This window comes from Buteo buteo, chromosome 2 (assembly GCF_964188355.1).
Source record: "Buteo buteo chromosome 2, bButBut1.hap1.1, whole genome shotgun sequence".
In the NCBI taxonomy this organism is placed as follows: domain Eukaryota; kingdom Metazoa; phylum Chordata; class Aves; order Accipitriformes; family Accipitridae; genus Buteo; species Buteo buteo.
Window position 1 is genome coordinate 22,271,434 of NC_134172.1, and position 24,038 is coordinate 22,295,471.

Below are 24,038 nucleotides of genomic sequence, written 5' to 3' on the forward strand. Positions count from 1 at the left end.
AAATTCCTGACTGTATGCTCAAACATAGCACTACACAAGTAAAACTGCCAAGTGTCAAAACCAAAACAAAAAAGAAAAAACACAAACAAGGACTGTGGGCTTAGATGGATTTAATTTAATTTCACCAAATCGTTACATAGATATCTTACAAAGAATTAAATGGAGAATAAATCAATTAGTAGTTTATATGGGAATTCTTACATTAAAATCTTTCATGTTTTACCAGTACATGTGCTCACAGTGCCCTTTCTAAATGGTCAAAGCAAAATAGGATTTAAGTACAAAATACATACGATTACTTTCATATTTTTGTTCGGTTTCTACATTGGGTCACCACCTTGTCCTAAAAAGCACCATATTCTTCATGAGAAGCAGTAATTGTGCACTAACTTACCTTTCCCACCTCCGGTATTGTTGCCCCAATCTTTCAGGAAGGAACAGGAGGCAATCTGGTGCCCAGCGTGCAGTCGTGCCCACAGAGCAGGCTCAGCCTGCTGACCTGACTGCCACTCACAAACGCCAAGCTCAAAGCTGGAAGTCTGTGGTGCTAAAAGACAAAGAAAAACAATCACTTCTTAAGAAGTCATTATTTATGAGACTACTTCCCATTAGAAACATATGCTTATTAAAGTACTTGATAACATTTCTGCCTCAGGTTACTTCAAAAGCGTTGTGTATCACTGAGTGCTGTCTTGTATTTCAGGCTGCCATCTTTAACAATGCTGTTTTAAAAAATCATTCCCTAAAGATAGATACTTCCTTCAGAGCAATGGAGCGCTATTTATGCTAGCCAGTTGTTGCAACCTTCATGAATTCATTTCTGCAGAAGGAAGTGAATTGCCAGGAAACATAAAAAAATGACATGTTGTAACATGAAATACCTATTTACTTTTCTAGATAATAGCTACAGGAAAATCACTTCTGAGAGGTTAAACTCAGCAGCATCTCCATAATACTTGCAACAGAACGCTTCTTTTTAAAATCAAAAAGTTTCTGAATATGTCACCACATATTTTCAAGAACTTTTTAAGGGCAAATCATGCCTGACTAAACTAGGCGCCTTCTACAATGGGGTGACTGCAACAGTGGACAGTGGAAGAGCTATAGATGTCACCTACCTGGACTTCTGTAAGGCCTTTGATAATGGCTTCCCTCAACATTCTTACTGTTGAATTGGAGGGATACGGGTTTGGTGGACAGACGGTGAGATGGATAAGGAATTAGCTAGGTGGTCACATCTAAAGAATTACGCTCAACAGTTCAATGTCCATCTGAAAACCAGTAATGAGTGGTACCCCTCAAGGGTCTGTATGGGGACTAATACTATTAAATATCTCCATTATGACATAGATAGTGGGATCAAGTGTAACCTCAGCAAGTTTGCAGATGATATCATCTTGAGTGGTGTGGTTGACATGCCTGAGGGATGGGATGCCATCCAGAGGGACCTTGACAGGCTTGAGGAGTGGGCCCATGTAAACTTCATGAAGTTCAACAAGGCCAAGTTCAAGATCTTGCACCAGGGTCAGGGCAATCATCACTATCAGAACAGACTGGGGGATTAATTGATCAAGAACACCCCTGAAGAAAAGGACTTGGGGATACTGATTGATGAAAAATTGGACATGAGCCAGCAACATGTGCTCGCAGCCCAGAAAGCCAATTGCATCCTGGGGCGCATAAAAAGAAGTGTGACCAACAGGTCACAGATTCTTCCTCTCTACTCTGCTCTTGAGAGACCCCACCTGGAGTATTGCATTCAGCTCTGGGGTCCCTGGCATAAGAAAGACATAGACCTATTAGAGTGGCTCCAGAGGAGGGCCACAAAAACGATCAGAGGGCTGGAACACACCTCCTACGAAGACAGGCTGAGAGAGTTGTTCAGCCTGGAGAAGAAAAGGCTCTGGGGAGACACCTTGCAGCCTTTCAGTATTTAAGCAAGGGTTATAAGAAAGGTAGAGAGAGACTTTTTACCAAGGCCTGTAGTGACAGGGCAAGGGGCGATGGTTTTAAACTGAAAGAGAGTACATTTGGATTGCATATAAGGAAGAAATTTTTTACAATGATGGTGATGGGACACTGGAACAGGTTGCCCAGAGAAGTTGTGAATGCCCCATCATTGGAAGCTTTCAAGGTCAGGTTGAACAGAGCTTTGAGCAACCTTGCATGTAGTGTAAGACGTCCCTGACCATGGCAGAGAGGTGGGACTGGAGGATCTTTAAAGGTCCCTTCCAGCCCAAAGCATTCTGTGATTCTATGAAGTTTGAGATGCCAGACTGTAGCTGCAAAATCTTGTGTAATTAACAATGGCTACAGAAAGAAAGGCATGATTTTAAGTGGGATTACACTATGATAATGGAAGTTTCATTTCTTAATATTATTGCAGGGGAAAGGCAATCTTCTGGTTAAGAGAGAGTTTTAAATAGCAGTCAGGGTATTCCAGAGAAAACACGGAGATTCCCAACTGTATGGAGGAAACAATTTTATGTCAGTATATATAGACATTACTGTCTACTGCATCTCAGAGTTATTGCATTATTCACATTACTGACATCTCAGTGAAATGTCCTGTCCAGCTGATGCTACAAACCTCTCATTTCTTCCTTGTTCCAGTGTTGCATAAACATGGGCATTTTTTCCAAACCATGTGTATTAAGTGAGAAGAGCTTGTGGAAAATGCATTTTCCATGGAAAATGCAAAATTCTAGAATGGTCTAGAAAAGGATGGATTTTGTCAAATTTCCACATTTGAAAAAAGTTACAAATACACTCAAAAGGAATCAAGCTCTTCTTTAAACACTTCTTAATTATTGAAACAAAACATTTTGATTAATTTTGTATTTTAATTTAGTTGTAAATATTTCTGAGGGATGCTGTTTGTTTTGACAATAATCTCAGTCTCTTGGGACAAAATACCTGTTTTCCACCTCTTAATTCTGCAGCATGTCAGACAACAGTAAGATTAGTATTTTGGATTTTCTGACTCCGATCCCTGTAGCAGTTGATCTGAAAGACCCTGCATCTGGTTCTGCATCAGTGATACTAAAGGCTACATCTTTGCATTATTAGAATTAACTAAGGAATTGAGTTTGAGATTTTTTCAGCTGAAGTATTCATACTGGATTTTTGTCAAAATAATACATATATAATTACTCCAGTTTTCCAGAAGAAAACAGCTTTGCAGAGAAGGTATACCACTTTCGCATTACAAGTGACTTAAGGAGGACAAAAAACTCGTTCTCCCTTATAGCATTCCACTTTCATGCCTTGGGGCTCTTTGCCTTCACCCCTATGGCAAGATCAGAATGACAATCTTAGAGTTCTTCACATATATAATTCGTCAGGAGTCAAGAGGAAGTTCTGCAAGGCAATCAGACACTTGGAGAAGAATATGAACCCCTTGAATAGAAGGTCTACTAAAGGTATAATTGTAAGAGGATTTTGTATTACGCATGTTTTAAAGCATGACTTTAATATTTTCTATTTGACAGCTAAAATATTTTTTCTGCAGTACATATGTAATTGTACAATAAAAAGCTGTGGTGGTTTTGAGTGATAACTGAAATAATTTGGCAGCTGTTGGGAAAACTACAAACTGTAGAGTATCTTAAATTGCTATACTGAAGATAGGGTTTTGGTTGGGTTTTTTTAAATGCATGAAGTATACTGTCTAGCAGAACTGGACAAAAGACTGAAGCGGGGCAGTTTGGGAGACAGGGGAGGGAGAGAAGGGAAGCAAAAATTTAAAACTTAATGAAATTACATTTATATTTAGCCATCACAGTTTGTATCAAGAAACTCCTGAAAGCACAAATACTTAAGCTATTTTACTCATGACCCTAAAAGCATAGTCATATTAATGAATACAAATGTACAGGTCATTTCTTATGTGCATTTACACTGGGATTGAAAATCATGAAGGGTACATTAAAAATGCAAATTTTAACTACAAATTTCATGCAATTAAAGCGGTCTTCATTTAAAGTCTTCTTATCCAGACATTCCATAAGAACCAGAGAAAAAATTATTTCAAATTCAAACAACCATTAATCTGAGGTTTTGTTTTAATTATTGGAAAATGTTCAGTAGTAAAATTCATCTTTCAGGGAAAAAATTAAGATCTTTTGACCCTCTTTTTGGCTCCTGTGAGCAATTTAGATGTCACGTAATGAAGCTGATTTTCCTAACGGGAAGCACAGGAAAAGAACTGGCTTTTATTAGAATATACCTGAGGTACTTAACAGTGTGGCAGCTCAATCTGTACGTCACATTATATACTTCAACAGCTGCCATGTAAGGTAAGTTTAACACCTAGATTTATAAGTTCTGGTGAGTATACCCAGTTTCTGTTTCAATTTTTTATTTTTTCATCTCTTTGAGACAGTATTTCATCTCTAACTCATTTTTTTTTCATTTTTGTTTGCTTTAGAAGCATTTTGTTTATGAAAAAAGCCAATATTTTTGTACAGAGAGATTTATATCCTCCAGTGGGAACTGGTTAAACAATTATATAGGTTGCTAGAATCTAGCAATGCATTTTTTTTCCATTTTAAACCTACTCTTTCATCTGCAGAAATCCTCCAAGGAACAGAATAAAGTTGGGAGAATCACACATCTGTCCTCTATTCATTGTCAGTTTCAAATTCATTTTTTCAAAGAAAGAATACTGTAAACTCACATGAGTTCATAGACAAGTATGCCCAAAGTTTTAAATTAACATCGTTGCTCATTTAAGTTGCACAGTTAGAAAACTGCTATAAAACAGAAAAGCAAGATGGGCCCTGGCATGAAAATATTTATAAAATATTTGCTTCTGTATTTCTCCATTGTAAGAAAGTGGAAACATTGAGAGACTTACATGACCAAGTTTAGTTACATGAAACTTCATTTCCCCAATATAGATCCCCTTTGAAATAAATAGGTATACATGCCTGCCTGAACCATTACCCTAGGCTTGGTCTGTATCAACCACTGCATTCCATACCTCAAGTTAAATTTAAAGACTGAACCCTCAGTGCCTGTGGTACACCTCAGTGACAGAAGGTGCTCTGAATCAGGACTGTGCTCACCTGAGGATGCGACATAGATGCCACAGTGCAATCTTCTTGTATAATACAGAGCAGCAAGCAATCTGATTTATGCTAGGATGGGTAGTATTCCTTTTCCATGGAAATACATTGGGTTGAAAAGAGAAATAGGAAATGTTTTGCTAAAGAAACCCGACATGCAGGGATGGTCTGGCTGCAGAGCTGACTTAGCCTGACATTACAGCTCTTGGATGTAGCAGAGCAGAACAAAATCGCCCCACTACATAACTGAGGATCAGGACCTTCACACATTTAAAAATATGCACAAGTGCCTTGGGAATCTCCTTAAAGTCAGCTCCAAAACTTTTCCTGAGCTGGCTGAACACATCAATTCTTTGGCCAAAACCAGTATATCTTTTCTGCTCACTGAGGCCTTAGTGCTCCCTGGCTGTAGGAAGCTACATTTATACTGGACCAGATTTCTTAAGGTATTTATTGTCATTCTTTGTAATTGTGTTTAGATGTGATAAGACAGATGATGGTTTAGAGGAATGAAAACGAGCCAGATGAAAATGTGGCGTTAAGAAAGCCTTTGAATACCAAAATGCTTTCCTTTGTGTTTTCTTTTCTAATCCAAGGGAAAGACAAAGTAAAATGATGTCTCCTGAAAAACAGCTATTCTTACCATAGGCCAGAGAACATCCTTCACTGAAAGTAATATCATCAATGGCAACAGTTTCATCTTGTCTCTGGGTCTCCACCATCCCCCAAAAGATAACCTGCAGAGATTAACAGCAAATCAACAAGAAATGGCATTCACCAGTGTCAGAGACAAGAGGAAAAACCTTCCAAGATATGCCAGTCTAGTCCATAGAGTTTCTATCAGAAATATGAGAACACAAATCATGCCCTTAACAATTTTGCAGGATTACCATCCTGATTTTTTCACACATCTGTGGCTTGTCAGCACAGATATATAGTCTAATCATCTAACTCAAGAGTGAAGTAGCATTTAACAGGAAGGATCTGAAAACCATAATAAAATACATTAAAATCTAAGCAAGGATCACAACAGTTAAGAAATACAAAAGATTTTGTATTATGCTTTATCAAGCCATTATTCCGCCAGAGACTGGAAATGTGAATGTTTTCTGGTTGCTTTCATAATTTATCACAGACCCAGAGCAGAGTCAGAGCAACAAACATCATCAGTCAGAAGTCTTTCATGAAGCTTTTAGCCAAAACAAACCTTAAGGAGTACTTGGTCAACTGTTATTCTTCTCTAATGTTACAACTGTATTTATTTTTTCCTAAGAGACTCTTCTATACACAAAAACTTACAAATATTTTACATTTCCATCTTGAGGGCAGATTTCAATCTACATCTGTAAATGTAGAGACTACCAGGTTTTTTTGCAGTGATGTAGAAGGGGACTGATCATCAACAGTCCTTGGGAAGCGCCAACAAAACCCACAACAATCAAAACAACCCAACAAATTGATCATATGAATAACATTCTTAAATTATTCCCTAGCCACAACTTGGGATGTTACAGCTCTAGACTTTTCCAGAGTTCTGGGGACACAATCTACCTAGAGGTACGTTCTAGCTCTTAATAGCAAATGTACGGTGTCAGCTAGATAATAAGTTTTCAAATATTAGCTTTAGAATTCACAGGCAATACTGTGCCTAATTTAAGAGATCATAGCAGAAAACCTGCATTTATCCTATAAATTACCATCAAGAGTACAGTATTCCACTGTACAAGATGACACAACTCAGCCAAGGATATGACCATTATGTTATGAGTTGGGGTTTTGGGGGGGGGTGGGGGGGGTGGGGTGGTGGTGTTTGTTTGTTTTTCTTAAGCTGTAGTTGACCTGCACAAGAAGTCTGGCAGCCTGTAAAGTCAAACTATCCTGGCATTATGCAACCAGAGAGAGGTGTAATGTTATCTCCTATATCACCAGTGAGAAATCCAGGTCTAGTTTTTTTTTTTATGTACATACACACAATTTTTCATTATTTTTTTTTTAAACACTGCAAAGAGAAGAATGGCTGGTAACCACTTTCTCCAGCAATTATTCTATGAAAACCATTGTAAGCAGACACATGGTCAACTGCATTTTTCTAATACAGTATTGTTAAGAAATACTGTCACCCCATGTGTTCATTCTTCTTTGATCACCTGTAACACAATGGAAAGAATGCAGTTCACTGAAATCCAGAAATTTTGAAGGAACAGGGTTAATCCTGATATGTTTTTGTTTGAAATTCTCTTCATATAATGATGTTTATTTCATTTCATGTTGATGCCTACTTGGAAAGAATAACTATGCCACACTAAATATTAATAGCATCATATCACAATCAATAATATGTTTATACAACTGAAATGCAGTACCTCGGAAATGTGTTAATTTGATTTGTTTCAGAAAACAATCTTTTGAACTGTTGAATGTTGCTGCAACAACATGTATAGTTAATATTATTTAATATCAAGGATTTGACAAATATTTGACCTTTTCACATTGATTTTTCATTGTGAGGTCAAAATCTAGTTATTAATAACTTCATTTATAATACATATTTATATATAGCTTGCAGTTAGGGCTTTATAGTCAGATTTTATTTTTCAGTGAGACACAGTGATTTAGACGATGCTAAAGAGATGCACTCTCACTTTGCTGGTGCAAAATCAGAAGTGGCTTTAAGTTCATATGCCACTGGAGCACACAAAGTATTTGACAACTTGTGTTTCCTCAAAACTCATGAACAGTTTGTTTATATGGTCAATATAATAAAAAGCATGGATTTAAGAGGCTTGCTTTAAATGTATATGTTATCAATGTCTCTACAAAGAGCTCCTTGCTGACTGATGTTGTAGATATTCAACACATGCTGGTATTCTGAACAGCTGGGGAAGCTTCTCCAATGACAAAAGAAAACAGCTATTTCTATTTAAAAGTGTTTGACTACAGGAGGGGAGTGAGGTGCCCTGAAGTACGAAAGGTTTACTACGGACTGAACTAGGAGCAGAGTCAGTGCTGCAACTCTGAACCTACCTCTCTAGAAAAGCATCAGTTCTATTTTTTTCTTCATCATGTCTTAACTTCCCCACATGACAAAAAAATCATGCTAGATGCCTCCAGCTGCCCTTGGGTCTAAAAAGAAGGTTACCCAGGCTTTATTTGGCACAGATACCCATCTGCCCTCCCCTGAGGCGTTCAGTCCAATAATAACCAACCTGACTCCAATCCACATTTATTTGAGCTAGAAGTTGTTTAGTTTTCCCTTTCACATAAAGTCTAGAGCTCTTTCAGTCCCAAAATCTGTAATGAAAATGTCTACTTAATGACACTATTTGCTCATAACTGTAATTAATAAGTGCTGCCTAAATATGCAATATCTATGGCCATCAGAACAAATTAACATTGCAGCTCAATTAGCGACAAGGAAAGCTGTAGTGGGAATGTCGGTGGGACCTAAAACAAGCTGGGCTTCCCCCAAAAGTACAACCATGGCAAAGCCCAAGGTAAAACACAGGAATCAAGCACGAAGACAAAAGTGAACCCCAAACCCAGAACCATTTCCCTTATTGAAGTCTCGGACACAGAAATTTGTTCTCAATAGAAAAGGGAGAAAGTAGTTTAGGAGAGCAAACCATGATACAGTTCTCCAAAACCCAGCCAAAACAAACATACTGAGCTTGTCATGTATTGAGTAATTAAAGCAGTGGTAACCTTTGTATTTCAAAATTCCCTACAAGTGGAGATTTTTGAAAGCCAAAACCAAATCCCCTATCCCATAAAGAGCTAATCAAGCCTTTTTTTTTTCTTTTTTTTTTTAAGTAGGAAGAGACAAAAGTATTAAATAATCAACATCAAAATAAGCAAAGCAAATAAGCAGCAGAGGTTGATTTTAATTAAAATCTCACCTCAAAAGCACTTGCAAAATTGACAAAAATACTCAAGCACTGTATTGCAAAGAGATTTCTACACCCCCAAAAAAGTATTATTTTCCCATTCATTTTTTTTCCATAGAAACTTTACTCATCAAAATTTTATCTTGAAAAGTGCCACAGGTAGCCCTCCAGGCTAAAGATCTTGCTCATTTTGCACTTGTTCTTTTGATATGGCAAGTGAATTGCATTCACTTGTATAACCAGCATCTTGCAAGTTGTCACTGGAGGAAAAACATGCAACCAAAGATGAAAGTTTGCTCAGCTTCATTGTATAGGTTTAGGGAGGTACTTAACTACATTTCTTTAGCCAATTGTAATGATTATTGCAGTAAGTTTGACAAATGCCTCTAAAGCTGGACTGCACCCATCAGTTCACTTTATAGAGGCCAAAGGATAACAAAGTTTGTAAGCAATAATTTAATTAGGATTTGATCCAGAAATTTAGAGGAAGAAGATGCCATATTATATTAACCATTCCCAGGTTCACTCAATTTTCTAAATAATATGAAGGATGAAAAAGTAAATCTAAAAGTTAATCTTTCTGGTACAATCTCATATTGCTCTACATATATTGGGTAGAGGCAAGGTATTGACAAGTAACATTGATACTTGTGTTGAGTTAGGTACAGGTGTTTCACAACACACATTCTCAGTCAGGGTTGAGCAGGCAAGTATTACTTCAAAAATCCAGATCTTGTTGGATGCTTTAGCACAACATTACCTCTGCAAGTCAAGTAATTACGTTACTCATATGGTTTATTGAAATGAGGTTGTGCTCTCATGCCTTCAGGTTTGTATGCTAACCAACTCTTCAGAGTAACTACTGTAGGAGGAAATGCCTCTAATTTTCTTCTCTGCTCCCCACTTTCCCTCCAGTATTATGCATAACAGCAAATATACATCATCCATGATATTATAGCCCTAAGTTACATTTACTGTGCTAATGTTTTGTGTAAATGCACATGTAAAAACATTTAAATAGCCTATGAGACTTGCACTGTTTTTCAGCAGCTTTGAGCAAAATAAAACCATATGCATGTGCTCTGTGACAAAGGCTCAAAGCTACAATGAATAGTTAAGTACAGTATTTGTCATGTGAGGCATCCCTGTAGAGCAGTATCTCATAGTATAGGATGGTATTTCCTACATAAATTAAACCTTGAGTTTATTGGTACAGTTAGATTGAGGCTAAGGGAATACTGTATTGAAATTTAAGATCCCGAGTATATCACCTTTATGGGCAGGTAGATAATTTATGATGCAATGAGACTGATTGTTTTATTTAAGACACATGCACGGTTTAAGTAATGTTTAGGATTAGTTTTAACACCACCAAGAGATAAGAAAAAGCAGTATTTGTTAAAGACAACTATGAACTTCCAAATGGCTTCTCTCTCTCTTACCTCATGCTAATGCTTTCCATTTACAAAATATTTAGGTTTGACTTATTAAAAACCCCACAATTTATAAACCATTTAACAAGTGCAATTTACAGTCACCTCAATTTACCAACCTCATACTTTTCAGTGCTATTGATTGTGATGGTATTTGTTTTCCACTGATTTTGCAGTTCTCCTGAAACGTGCCAGATGTTTGTGATAGTATCTTCAGAGTGCTTTTGAAGCCCCACCATCAACTTTCCACTCATTTGACTGATCCAATAATGAAATGTGATCTAGGAGGATGAAAAAGATCTGATTATTCCAGGGAAGTACTATGACAAACAATGCAATCAATACAAGGACTATGCATCAAAATACCTGGCAAATGTGTTCTTCATCATTTGGAAGGAAAACTTTGGTCCTTAAAGTTGCAGAAGAGGATCGCATTTTAGAGGACAATGAGAGGAAATAAGCTATCAAAAGGAATAAAAAGAAAACTTAGAAGCTTGGAGAAAAGTTATATAAAATATTACAGTAAAACAAGAAGAGGCATACATACAGGTATGAATTATTAACTAAAAAGCCAACTAGAAGTTCTTCCCCAAAAAAGATTCATATTACACTTGTAGCCATTGCGTGCCAAGCTTTTGTTCATATTAAATATTGACATAGCATTGTTCCACATTGCTGTTGAAATTTCAAGTAGGGCTCGAAAATGTTTCATGTGCTGATGGCTTGAATACTCAATTAGTAAGTGCAAAATTTTGGGACAAATTAGGACTAAATCAGCAAGCTGATCAAAGAGCTTAAACTCCAATTATTGAACAGATCACATATTTCATGCCTAAACAACAAACTGTTGTGACCAACAATACAGATTTATTACAACAATTCAAGTCTTTAAGGAGGTGGTGGAAGATGGGACAGGAGGGTATGGTGTTCCTCTCTTCCACAGGACACGGGTCTGGTTTTTGCCTGCTCAGAAAATTGCCTCACTGCAGAAAGGAGGTCGTACTATCCTTGTACACAGTCCCAATATAAGGGGTTGTCTTCAGAATCTCCAGACTACCATTAAAGATACCATTATCTTTCCATTTATAAAAGAACTCCAAATAAAGCTTTGCTTTACTTGGAAGTATAACAACTCAACAAGAGTCAGTGAAATACGGTTGTTGCTATGCCTTTTGACTGATTGTGTCTCTTCCTGACAATATTGTTTCAGATATTCTAAAAGTTGGAAGGCAACCACCCTATCTTAGGATATTAAATACTGCTGGTCAAAACTTGGCTCTTCCTGACCATGAAGATTTCAGAGATGTTAGATGTTACAGGGTGCAAGGGAGGGGAAGGCTCAACTTCTTTTATTAATTTTTTTCTTCCTTTCCTTTCTCTCCTACTTCCCAAACTCCAAGCAATGTCAGGTAAACTGTTGCCCTCTGACATTAACATGTAAATGAAAGGAGAATTATGAAGGAGAAAAAAGCCAAGTGGCATTGAAGGAATAATAATAATAATAAAAAAAAAGTCCTGATAATAAAGATTACTACAGAAACCAAATATCAAAGGATGTGTATTAAGATCTAAATACTTCATTTATAAAACTACAAACCCTGACCTCTTATCCTTGTGTGCAATTGCAAAGTCACTGACAACGGACCATAAGACTAGGTCAGTGCTGGAGCCAGCTGAGCAATCCCCCCCCGGAGAAGCATTTCGCAGCCTCCTACCAGAGCTGTGGCCATGCTCCTCCTAGGTTTTAGCCCTTTCATGACTGCTCAGGCAGCACTTTCAGAGCCTGCCAGCTGCAAGGATATTCTTCCTACCCACAACAGATGGCTCAGTGCCTCAGCAGAGCTCTATCCCTGACTCCAATCTGTTTCATTTGGTTTTAAATTTCATAAAATTTTGAACTTTTTTCTTTCAGTTCCCTAAAGGTAAATGTATCTATGACTCATAAACAAGGTCAGATTTCACCAGCCACAGGAATTTTAAGTCTTACACAGATTGGGCAGAAATAGTAATTTTAAGAAATTCTTTGAACAGTGATTTTACATTAAACCTCTGCACAGATAACAGGTTTCAATTAGTAAAAACAGGTTGTATTTTGTTTTGTGGGTTTTTTTAAAGTAGTTGTCACTAGTCTGTTCAACTATATTTTCAGTGAAAATAAGAACCATGAGAAGAGACAGAGCTAAAAAACTGTGTTGGGTTCTTGTAAATGATTACATACATCTTCAAAGGAGTTACATCTACCAAGTGATCTTTGTTCTTCTGCTAATGTGTGTGCAATTACTTACCCTGATGGCAGGAACTCTTCCTTTTAATACTCTGCTCAATTGTCACCATACAATATAATTTCTGGTCTTTAAGCAGGAACCAACATAAAACTGATTACACAGTCTGTTGAGTTACCAGCAGTGAGAAAACTTGAATAGCTGCCATAAGGAGATAAATATTTCCTAGGTGATTAGAACCAGTATTCAGAAAATGAAAGTACAGTTTAGCCATTCTCCAGGTAGAAAAGTGAAATAACCAAATACCTCTAAATCTCCTTAGCCATTCAGTTCACAGATCTGAGTACACAGCCTCTCAGAAAGCTGATTAGGTACAGGTATTCAAGCTTTCTGTTATCTGATCAAAATAACTTCGATTAACATGACAACCGCATAGTTCAGACCTGGCGGGTACAATGGTGACTGAGCACCAAAAACAAGTCAATGGGATTATACAGGTGACTGAACAGTTTGCTTCCTCTGTAAGGAACACTTGAAGTTGATGGTTCTCCATCCTTTGCTGGCTTTGGGTTTCTGCATAAGTTAAATTTTCCCTTCCCCACCAGTTCTTCACAAGATAAGGGTAACTTTTTTTATTGGTTATAAGCAAGAATATCTTTCAGGTCTTTGCTATATCCTCATGCAGTGAATATTACTGATCAAGCACAAAGCCTAAAAACTTCAGATAGAGCAAGACTGTTGCTTGGTTAATTTTGATTCTAGCCAAGAGTTTGCTATATTTTTATTCCATAGCATTTGCCTTTTATCTGCTTTTTGATGGGAAGAGCTGTTATTATTTTAAAGATAAAGTGTTTCACAACTTACATACTTGAAATAAAACTTGTGTTTACGGAAAAAGGTTTGGTAGTTACTCAAATTTTTCTGCTACCATCAGTATAAATCAACATTTAAGTGCAGCCTTATCTCAGAAGCATAGTACACACAAGGATATGCTTGTATGCTACACAGAAACAAAAAAATGACGTTGTTAGAAGCACATCGCATGGATAAAGTTTCTTAATCACAGAGCATCATGAAAATTGTCAGCTGTGGAATAAGAACTTGCAGGAACATTCAGAGTGGGTTTTTTTGTTGATGTTTTTTCTATGAGAACTTTTTAAATTTCTGTGCCATTTTAATTTTGCTGATTTCTAAGCAAGTTTTCCATGCATTCACCTTTAAAACACCAATTCACATTAATCATTATACGGAACTTCTACCTGTTTGGTAGCTTACGCAATGTGTAGGAGGTGCTGCTTGCTCCAGAACAGTACAGATTTCCACACCCCCAGATAATCACACTTTGGGAATGAGGTGAAAAACACCTAGGCTAATCAGTCTTACAAAGACACTTTAGTTCCACATAAGGTTATATTCTTGTATACCCTGCAACACTGCATGCCTGCCTTCAGGTGCTTGCTCTGAGGGCTGCAGCAGCACTGCTTGTACACAGGAGAGGTGAGAGGAGGTGGGTGGAGAGAAAGGGAAAGACAATAATGGAAAATAAGGAGGATAGGATTAAATGGTTTGGAGTGATCACTTCAACCAGCTCACATCTTTATTGTGAGATTAGATGTCCGCCTCAAATTCCTTCCCTCCTTCCTTGCTTTCTTACGAGCATGCCTTCTAACAGCTTTGGAAAGCAGAAGGCTTACTGCAGCTAAAAAAGTTAGGGCAAGGTAGCTAAAAAGGTATGAAGAAAATCATATATTAAAGAATGAAGAAGCCAGGTTTTAGAAAGCAGGGTTAATTTGGCAACTGGGCAAGTATAAGGGACATACTTTGTCTGAGGACAGGGACCACAAATTACTTAGTTGAGGGACAGCTTTTGATGAGCAGTGGAATTGTAATAAGATTTAGGAGGAGCTGGCTCAAACAGGCTATCAAAACTCTTCCTGTCCCCAGATCCAAAGTCATCTTCTCTCAAAATATTTAGAGCAGTATTATTAGCCACAGATAATAGATACACACAGTCCGGGCACTCACCTATCCAAGAAGAAACAAAAATAACATCTCAAAATGGGACACCCAATACTAATTTCTAAACTTTGCAACCATCAAGACTGAAATTATCACCTGATATCTCCAAAACAGGTAAAGGTCACTCAGGTAGATAAACATGACTCTTAATCAGTGATTACTTTCTCCGCCATGATAACAAGAATTGCTTTCTAGAATACTGTCTTTTTGTCTGGAATTCTGCATTATTGTAATTACAATCACCCAGAAACCTGGACACAACTATTCAGAAAACATGCGGCAGAATACAATTGAACTATTAAGACATTAGTAAAATTAAGCAACTTATAAAATGGAGTACTATGTCATTTGTAAGAGCCCATGGCTCCTTCAAAGAACTTGAGGATTCTATGAAGATTCTTACCACTGTCATTCCCATTGTGGTCAGAGTACGGTGGTCCCACGCTAGATTGACCATTTCTTCTTATCCATCCAGGCTGTAAATTCAATTCATGAAGAGCTTTGCATAGATCAGTTTCAAAATCACACTTTTCACAGGAAGAACCTGAATTAAAGCAAACAAACAAAATATTAAAACATCAAAAACAGAAGCAAAGGGATATTTTCTCACCATTGCTTGCTATTTAATTAGCACAGAAACCCACTCTGTACAGCCTCCTAAAAAAAGTAAGAAACGTCAGAATTTTTAAATTATGAACAAACTGGAACGGGGCAGTGGAAGAGAGACAAGAGCAAATGAATATTGAAAAAAAAAACAAACCACCAAAACAAACCACCAAGCCTTCCCCCTGCCAAACCAAACCCAAACCAGTCCATTTATATTATATCACTGTAACATATGCTTTTCCCTTCACAAATATCTTTGTAGCTACCTACTTGTAGGATACTGTCCAAGCTAGCATAGCTTACATGCAAAGGCTGTTCTTAAAATATACTGCAGCATTCAGCTAGAGAATTTCAGTATATCCTCCATTTATCCAGGGTTCTCACATAGCAAAACAAAGACTTAACACCAGGAAATAACCAGATAGTAAAAATATTTTTTTTTATCCCACTACTGTTTCTTTCACCATTTTGCAACCTACATTTTTGGGGAACATAGTATAAGTTAGTATCTGGGATCTTAGTGTAAGCATAAGGCCATTCCCAGACCCCCCCCAGGGCCTAATAACAGAAAGGTGAGGCTCTTATCATCTGACAAACTCCAAAGTTTGCCAGTGCTCATCACCTTTACTAAGCTGCTGCATAAAAGCAGAAACCACATTGTTCAGAGAAGAGCTGAAACAAGTCCTCAGAATGACATAGTCTCCCTATTTGTCTTTCCTCTGACTTTATTTCTTCCAGTGCTGTAGCAGTGTGGTGGGGAAGGACTGCTTCTCCCCCTTCCACATTCCCCTGTAGGGCAGCAGAGGTTAGAAAAGGGAGGCAGAACACGTCTTTCTGGCACAGGACTCAGTTTGGTGTACCAGTTCATTCAGGGAATTTGAGGTGGGTATGCAACCAGATAAATAATTGCTTACTGGGAGGGAGGGAGGGACAGATGTTTCTTTCTACTCTGGTGTCAGACTGCCCATTTTTGCATCACATCCAAGCTGAAAGAAAGAGCTTACATGTGCCTGATAGGCTGGATGGCCCCATTCCTTGAACCACTTCTTGTAGTGGTGGGAGGATTTAAAAAAAAAGTCTAATCAGATGCATCTGTGAAGAGGAGGCTTATTGCAACTTCACCCCAAGCAGAATGGCTGGTATGCAAGACTGCCTCCAGATTTCATGAGCTGTGTAGAAACTTTCAGTTCACCCGCATTTTCCCTTACACAGCAGAGGAGGATAGGTTCAAACTCTGCCTTCTAATCACAATTCTGGTTAGACATGAGAGCTACAATGCCTTTGCACTTCCTCTCAGATTGGTGCTCACTCCAGGCCCCTGCTAATGCTTTCAGTCTATTCTATATTATCACAGTTCACTAATAATTTTAAATAAAGTTGCAACTGCAGCGTTTATAGTCACACTATGATGTCCAATTTCACGGCTTTCATATTCACATCAACTTACTGCAACAATTAATTATAAGGCAAGAGAGGGGAAAATAGATATAATTCACATAAGCATTTCAGACTCATATTAACGTGTAGATTGGCTGATTCATCAACCAACTTCTAATTGCTGCTTTTATTCCTTAGTTCTTTAAATGGCTGAAAAGCATGTCACTGGTTCATCAAAATCACAAACACTGCTGAGGCATATCTGCTTCACATTACATAAAATGCACCAAATCACATTCAGTATTTCCTCAGGAATTTCCTCATAGCTGAAAAAACAATTTAAAATGAATGTGTACAAAATAGAAAGAACAGTACCTTTTCAAATTAAAAAAAATAAACCCTTGATCATTCATTATTATTTTCCAAGGCAATATTCATTTTCACAAAAAATATAACTTGAAAGCAAACCAATGTAAATTTGCTGGAAGATAGATTTACAAAGATAAAGTCACTGCTTAGAGAGGAAAAGGCCACGGGAAATGTGTGGGATGTTCTAGATATTTTTTGCAGAATTTCCTGTGAACAACACAAATATTTAAAATAACCTCTAAGGAAAAAATCCAAGTCTCACAGAAACAGACCACAGTTTAAAGTTCTGTTTCAACTGTGTATGTGTATAAAATCTCAGTTTGGGATATTCTGGGAGCAAAATATTTTTAAGAATAGTTAGTTACCATTCATTCTCTAGTGAATATTTTGCGATAGTGGTTCAGAGAAAAAAGTGACTGTGGAGTTTATTTTGTTGCTTTTCCAATGCTGTAGCAAAACAGAAACAAACCACATGTGAATTGCAAAATTACAATAAAAACACATCATCTGAAATTCCAACTTTGATATATTTTCAGTGCAGAAACATCCTTAAACCTGAGTAGAGCCCAGAGAAAACAGAAAGGACCTGTCACGGACAAGAGATTGGAGAGCTGAAAACTAAGTAGAAAAATAATTTGTCAATAATCCCAAATCAGAACAGGGGGTGGCAGCAGGATGAATCTTCAGTTTGACACCCTGATCTGTATCTTTATGTCTGACAGCTAACTTCTCTCCTGGAGTGATCCAGAGCATTATTCAAGCAGCCCCAGCATCCACAGCCTGTCACTGAGAGCATAGTTCCATGCCTCTGGTTCATCCATACTTAAAAATACAACATTTTTTTGTATTTAGGACTTTCACAGAGCCCATAGATTCATTTTTCTTAATTAGTCTTTGAAGCAACCTTTAATTTCTCTACTTTCATATAAGCATTTGTCTATAGCAGTATTCCCTCAAAAAAAAAAGTATAAAAAGACTCCATAAAAATTAATGGAAGAATGCATCTCTTGCTGCATATTCTGCAGTCATAATAGAAAGCGTTGCCTGGAGGAGATGCTCTTTCTAGGGAAACCAAGACCAAGCACAATGAGGATTTCAAGGCTATGCAGTGCAACATCACATAACTGTCCCTTGTGTAAATGATTTAAAAAAAAAAAAAGCTAACCTGAGACATGTTAGTCACATCAGGGGATTCAACAGGTGTAATTTCCAGCCATTGGCATTTAATACATTTTAGTAGAACACAACAAAGAAGTTACAAAATGTATTGGTATCCAATACAGTCTTAACAATTGTCTTATTTGCAGAGTTAAAAAAAATCAAGTATCCTAGAGTTAATTCTAAACTCCTGTTCCAAACAGATATCTGCATCATATTTGGATAAAACAGGGAGTCATACTGGAATAAGAAAAGTAACATGTATCTGGGCACACAAGTGTAATTTGAGGAATCTGGATTTAAGTTATTGCTCTTTCTCAAGGATTTCAGCTGAATTCAATGATTTCTAACATGCTCTAATTAGCATTTTTCAGTCTGCACAGAAACACACAGGCTCATCTGAAGACAATCTACTTTAAATTTAAAGCTAAACCTTAAAAACCCAACAAATATGGTAGCTTGATTTGTTGCACGAGTGGAGGAACTTAGATAAGCTCCTAATTAAAATTAAAATTTTTGATAAATCCAAGCTCTTCTTTGCACTCCAGAACAAAGATCCTCAAAGAGAAGTACTATTTTATGCATCATATGAAATAATTTGCAGCATCATTTTGTGCTACAGTATTCTGGAAATAGTAGATTTCTGATGCAAATTTACCCAGAGACTAGCAGTTAAAAATCACTCTCACTGCTTCAATTTTTCCTTTGAGAGAAACAATAGCAACTGTATTCAAAGCCTCTGACTGTGATAAAAAATACGCTAGGATTATCAGTTCATGAATTCAAGAAAATTTTCCCCCTTGTCTAGACTAAAAAAAAAAAAATAAAAATGCTGTTGTCGCTTATACCTTGATCTTGAATTTCAGCAAACAATTTTACCATGAATTAAGAAAAAAAGTAATATTTGTTTAATCTCCATTGAATTTATGTGGATGAGGAAACACTTGCTTTGTTACATAATATGCATATGAAGATTTATGAAAGGGTTGCACTGTACAGAGTTTGAAAACTAAGCAGGAAAAAAATCAAACTGAAACAGGAAGAAGCTGCCATAGAAAAATCAAATGAAGGGGAGGGGGAGAGAATTCCCAAACATTTTTGTAACCAAAAAAAATGCCCCCCTAGTTCTCTCTGCTGCCACGTTCAGTTATCAAACCATATCACACTTATGATGAAGCCCATGGAGATATACCTTGTTTCTCATCACTGCTGCCTCCACGCTGGTTGGTGAAAATGCACAGTTCCCCAGATGGAGCAGAGGAGCCATCACCACGTTGGCATCCGCTTCCTGCAGGTGACTGAGTATCTACCAGAGCACAGCAATATAACACCCAGAAGAATACGAATCTGTTCATGGGCTATGTTACTATCCAAGCTTTCACCTGGAAAATAATTACTTGAACTGTTTAATATTGGTCATGAAGCGTCTCTGCAAAAGCTGTATTTACACACATCTCTCTGAAAGATGTTTTTAGAACTTCACTTCCCGAATCTGCAGCTTAAGGGAAATATGGTTTCTGCAAAGCAGTGACTTTCAACCTGGTGTGTCTTTGGATAATATTTAACTGAATTATAACATTGTTTTATGACTTAAAAGTTTTGGTGCATGCTATGCAAGTCAACTGTATATCATTAACTTACTGATCAAATTTATTGCCCGATAGTTTGCAAATATATCAGATAAGAAAATAGCAGGAAAACAGAGTAGAATTACTAAGTGACCAACATTCATAAAGATCTCTCTTTTCTCAGAGGGACTTGGCAAATGCTTACAAAACTTACTAAGAGTTTGTGCATCAAACATAGAAAACAGCAGAGAAATTCAAAGTTGATTTTGCATCAAAAAGATTGTGACTGATCTAGGGAAAGAATTAGAATTTACAGAGCCTGTAGACGTATGATGCTGATAGTTGAAAGGGGTATCTTGTCCTGGTTTCAGCTGGGATAGAGTTAGTTTTCATTCTAGTAGCTGGTATACTGTTATGTTTTGGGTTCAGTATGAGAAGAATATTGATAACACACCGATGTTTTCAGTTGTTGCCAAAGAGTGTTTAAAGTCAAGGATTTTTCAGGTTCTCATGCCCAGCCAGCAAGAAAGCTGGAGGGGCACAAGAAGTTGGGAGGGGACACAGCCAGGGCACCTGACCCAAACTGGCCAAAGGGATATTCCATACCATGTGACGTCATGCCCAGTATATGAACTGGTAGGAGTGGGGGTGGGGGAGATTGCTGCTTAGGAACTAATTGGGCATCAGTCAGCAAGTGGTGAGCAATCACACTGTGCATCACTTGTTTTATATATTCCAATCCTTTTATTATTGTCATTTTATTATTATTGTTATTGGTTTCCTCCTTTCTGTCCTATTATCCTTATCTCAACCCATGAGTTTTACCTTTATCCCTCTGGTTCTCTCCCCCATCCCACTGAGGGCAGAGGGAGTGAGTGAGCAGCTGCATGGTGCTTAGTTGCTGGCTGGGGTTAAACCGTGACATATCTATTTATTATTTACTTGGGCTACAATTGGACATAATGACTGAACTACTTTAGAGTACCTGGTTGTTAATGGAATCATATCTGCAAGTACAATTTGCATAAATGCATGAATGGACTGGCTATTAATGAATACTTTCCAAATTACTAGATTCCTGTATTTTCTGGAAGAAAATAATATTGTGTGTTATACTACTAGTGTTCCCCAAGGTTGGGAAAAAATTAGAGATACCTAGGATTCCGTATCTGAATTCTTATGAGCAGTGAACAATGCGATCATACAAACCAGCACAGTCAGAATTTGTTGAAATAATAATAATAATTTGCCACCCATTGCAGGAATCCATCATTAGGGGAAACTAGCACCAATACCAACCCCAAGTATATTACCCTGCCAACATATTCAGTCTTTGTCCAGAGTTATTTAGTTAGAGATATAATCCCCACTCCACCCTCATAATTTGTGTAATGACTAGTTCTGAAATAGTGCATTTAGAAGAAAAAGAGTATTGTCAGAGGTGACGCAGCAGTTCCTTATTGAGCTGCCAAGAAGAGTATTTGCATTGTGTAAATAGATTTACAGTGCATTATATGGTAAGCCAATCAGGGCTCACCCAGCAGAGATAGCCATTACTAGAACATCCTCTTACAAAAGTACTCTGTCAGTACAAGAGATGCAAGTCAGTGCACTGATTTACAATCCCTTTGATGCAAAAATCAGCTTTGAATTTCTCCACTGTTTCACTGAAACACACCAGTTCTGACAAAGCTTTTACATGGATGAAACGAGGATGTTCAAATTGAGGAGGGGAAGTGGGGAGAGATATCCAGCCAGTCCAAAAAGCCAACCTTGTGACAGAAGATTGAATCAACTTGTTCCGTTTAGTCTAGCAATGCAAAAAAACAGGAAACTACATTAACGAAGTACCTTAAGCACTTTAGATGCCCCAAACCCAGGGGAAGGAGAGATAGCTAGAGAAGGAGAAGATGACTGCAAAAGTTAAAGGACAACATTAGCCCAAGGCAAATGACTGTGAAAACTAGACAAAATTAGGCTGACAATCATGTAAGCCTGGCTCTCCTTTAATAGGAATAGCAGGATGTAAAAAAAAAAAAATCCAACTACTTTCATGATAGAGTTGTATTACTTTACAAAAAGGATCATAAAATTGCCCAAGTGGCAGCTTGTAATAAGTAACTGATGTCAGCAGCTCTGAAGATTTCTTCACCTATAAATTCCCAAGACCAAATAACTGGAATGCACATAGCACTGTGCATACCTCCAATTTGCCTATTAGCCCTGGTGAGCAGAATTAAGACAAGATACATCTCTGTAACTAAAGTATGCTGATTAAGAAGCAGAAGTGCTATAGTATCTACAAAGAGAAACAGACAACCTATGTCTGGAGGCATATCAATCATTGCAGATCTGTATTTTCATAATGTAAGAAATCTCTTGTCAGGGTACAAAGACTACTACTCCAACATTGCCTGAAGGCTAGCAGTCCAAGGTCTGATGCAACTTCCTATTATCTCCAACACCAGAGGCAGACATATGTTTATTGTAACAAAGATTTCAGTTCTGCCTAGAAAGCATTTTCCAGCTCATTTGGTTCAACTCCACCCTTTTCATCACTATCCTTCTGTGGACATCATTTTATGTGTTTCATTTTAATGCTTTGTCCTCAGGACGTAAAGCTGATTGGAAAACATCCTGAAGAAAAGCATATTTACTAATAAATGAATTCAGAATTCATTAATATCTATATAACAGAGTTCATCAAGAATGTGTATCATTGAATTGCTTGCTTCCCTTCTGTAAGTACAGCTTAGATTAGAAGCTTATATTAAAAAAAAACCCAAAACAACAAACCAAACCTATTCCATATATGTCCTATTACTCCATTTGTAAAGGTTTAAATGTTTTATGCTATTCAGCTGCTTTATTTTCCAATCTATTTTCTCCACATACAATATTTCATCTTATTCCTTCTTCTCCTCTACATCATCTAGAAGTCCTTCTCATGTTGTTGCACCTCACAATGACAGGATTTCCCAGTCTCTTAACTTTCTCCCATTTTATTAAAACTTTTGCTGCAATATTCTGAGCTGTAGCATAAAATCTGCAGACAAGCTCTGTGAGCAAGAAGGTAATTTTTAGCAGAAAGTGGTATCCATTTCCTTTTTTATTATGCTCCAAAACATTAACAAGAAGCTAAATTGCATAACCCAAACAAGTCAGAATCACCATAAGATCTGTTGTAAGTGGAAATAGATGAAAAATGCATCAAACATTCAGAAAGCATTCAGGGTGTTATCCAAGGATTTTTACTGAAGAAGGAAAAAAAAAAAAGTATTTCAGTGAAGATCTAACAAAAAGCACAAAACCAAAGAAAAGGTGTCTTTTTTGCAAGTGTGTGGCTATGTGCAAGGAGGGAGAGTTTCTTGACAAGTGCAGCAAGTCAGCCCTCTTCTCAACTAATAACACCACCACCACAGTTTTTCACAGCTCTGAGAAACATATAAAAAGGGACAAAAAGATGACTCGGAAGAAAAAGACTTGCAGGGAAAGTCAAAAGGACAAACACTTCAAGTACTGAACCGCAAGCACCCTGAAAGCAGAAAGAATCAAGATCTAGAAAAAGGAGGAGCAGAGAGAGAATGAAGATGTATAAACCAGTAAAAATATGCAGGATGTCAGAAAAGCAGAAGAATGGTCAATAATCAAAGGGTTTTTTTGAAAGCAGTAGAGAAATTTTGCAGAGAAACTAAAGACTAAAAGAACAAGCAGAGCCAGGCACTATATCTTTTCAAAGTTACTTTAGCAAACAAGCAGTTCTCAAAAAGGAAAAGAAAAAGTTAAAATAAAAACCTGCTTGAGTTTACATCAAAGCTGGATTTATCTGGCTTAGCCTAATTCATTTAATTTAAGCCAAGACAAAATACATTTGCTGTAAGTGAAAAAAAGATTGCCCTCTCAGCCTTTTCACTTGTTTAAGTAAATGTGTTGAAAAAGTTATAGAAATTTAATCTAGGATTTTTAAAAGATCGGTCTTATGAAAAAGTCCAAACAGGCTCTGAAGTAGAGCCAGTAAAGTTTTCCATTTTTAAGTCTATTTTTCATGTCAACAGGAAGTTATCTGCTTAAGCAGAAAATGGATTGCAGTTAGTAATTCTCCATTAAGTTTTTGTAGAGCCAGTTATTATCAACATATGAAACAGAGGAAAGAACTCAGAAAATGGGACATTAGTTTCACCACCTGAAAACAGTGTTCAAATTTTGCTACCACTACCAACTTACTTTCAGGGAAGTCTTACAGAATAGAAAACATAGTCACATCTTCAGAGAAATCAAAGTTTCATTAAATTTAATATAAACTTGTAATGGAAAGATTATAGCACTTTTATAT

General features: G+C 37.2%; 1 protein-coding gene across 1 annotated transcript in view; it reads right to left on the reverse strand.

The window, feature by feature from the left end:
* The window catches only part of MALRD1 (MAM and LDL receptor class A domain containing 1), a 290,404-nt gene extending 270,912 nt beyond the window's left edge, over window positions 1-19,492 (reverse strand). Inside the window, exons 1-6 of the mRNA XM_075022465.1 lie at window positions 19,330-19,492; window positions 15,031-15,171; window positions 10,753-10,847; window positions 10,506-10,667; window positions 5,713-5,806; window positions 404-547 (exon numbers count right to left, since the gene is read on the reverse strand). Coding sequence (XP_074878566.1) covers window positions 404-547; window positions 5,713-5,806; window positions 10,506-10,667; window positions 10,753-10,847; window positions 15,031-15,171; window positions 19,330-19,492 — 799 coding nt within the window. The remainder of the gene's footprint in view (window positions 1-403; window positions 548-5,712; window positions 5,807-10,505; window positions 10,668-10,752; window positions 10,848-15,030; window positions 15,172-19,329) is intronic.
* Window positions 19,493-24,038: the final 4,546 nt, after the last annotated feature.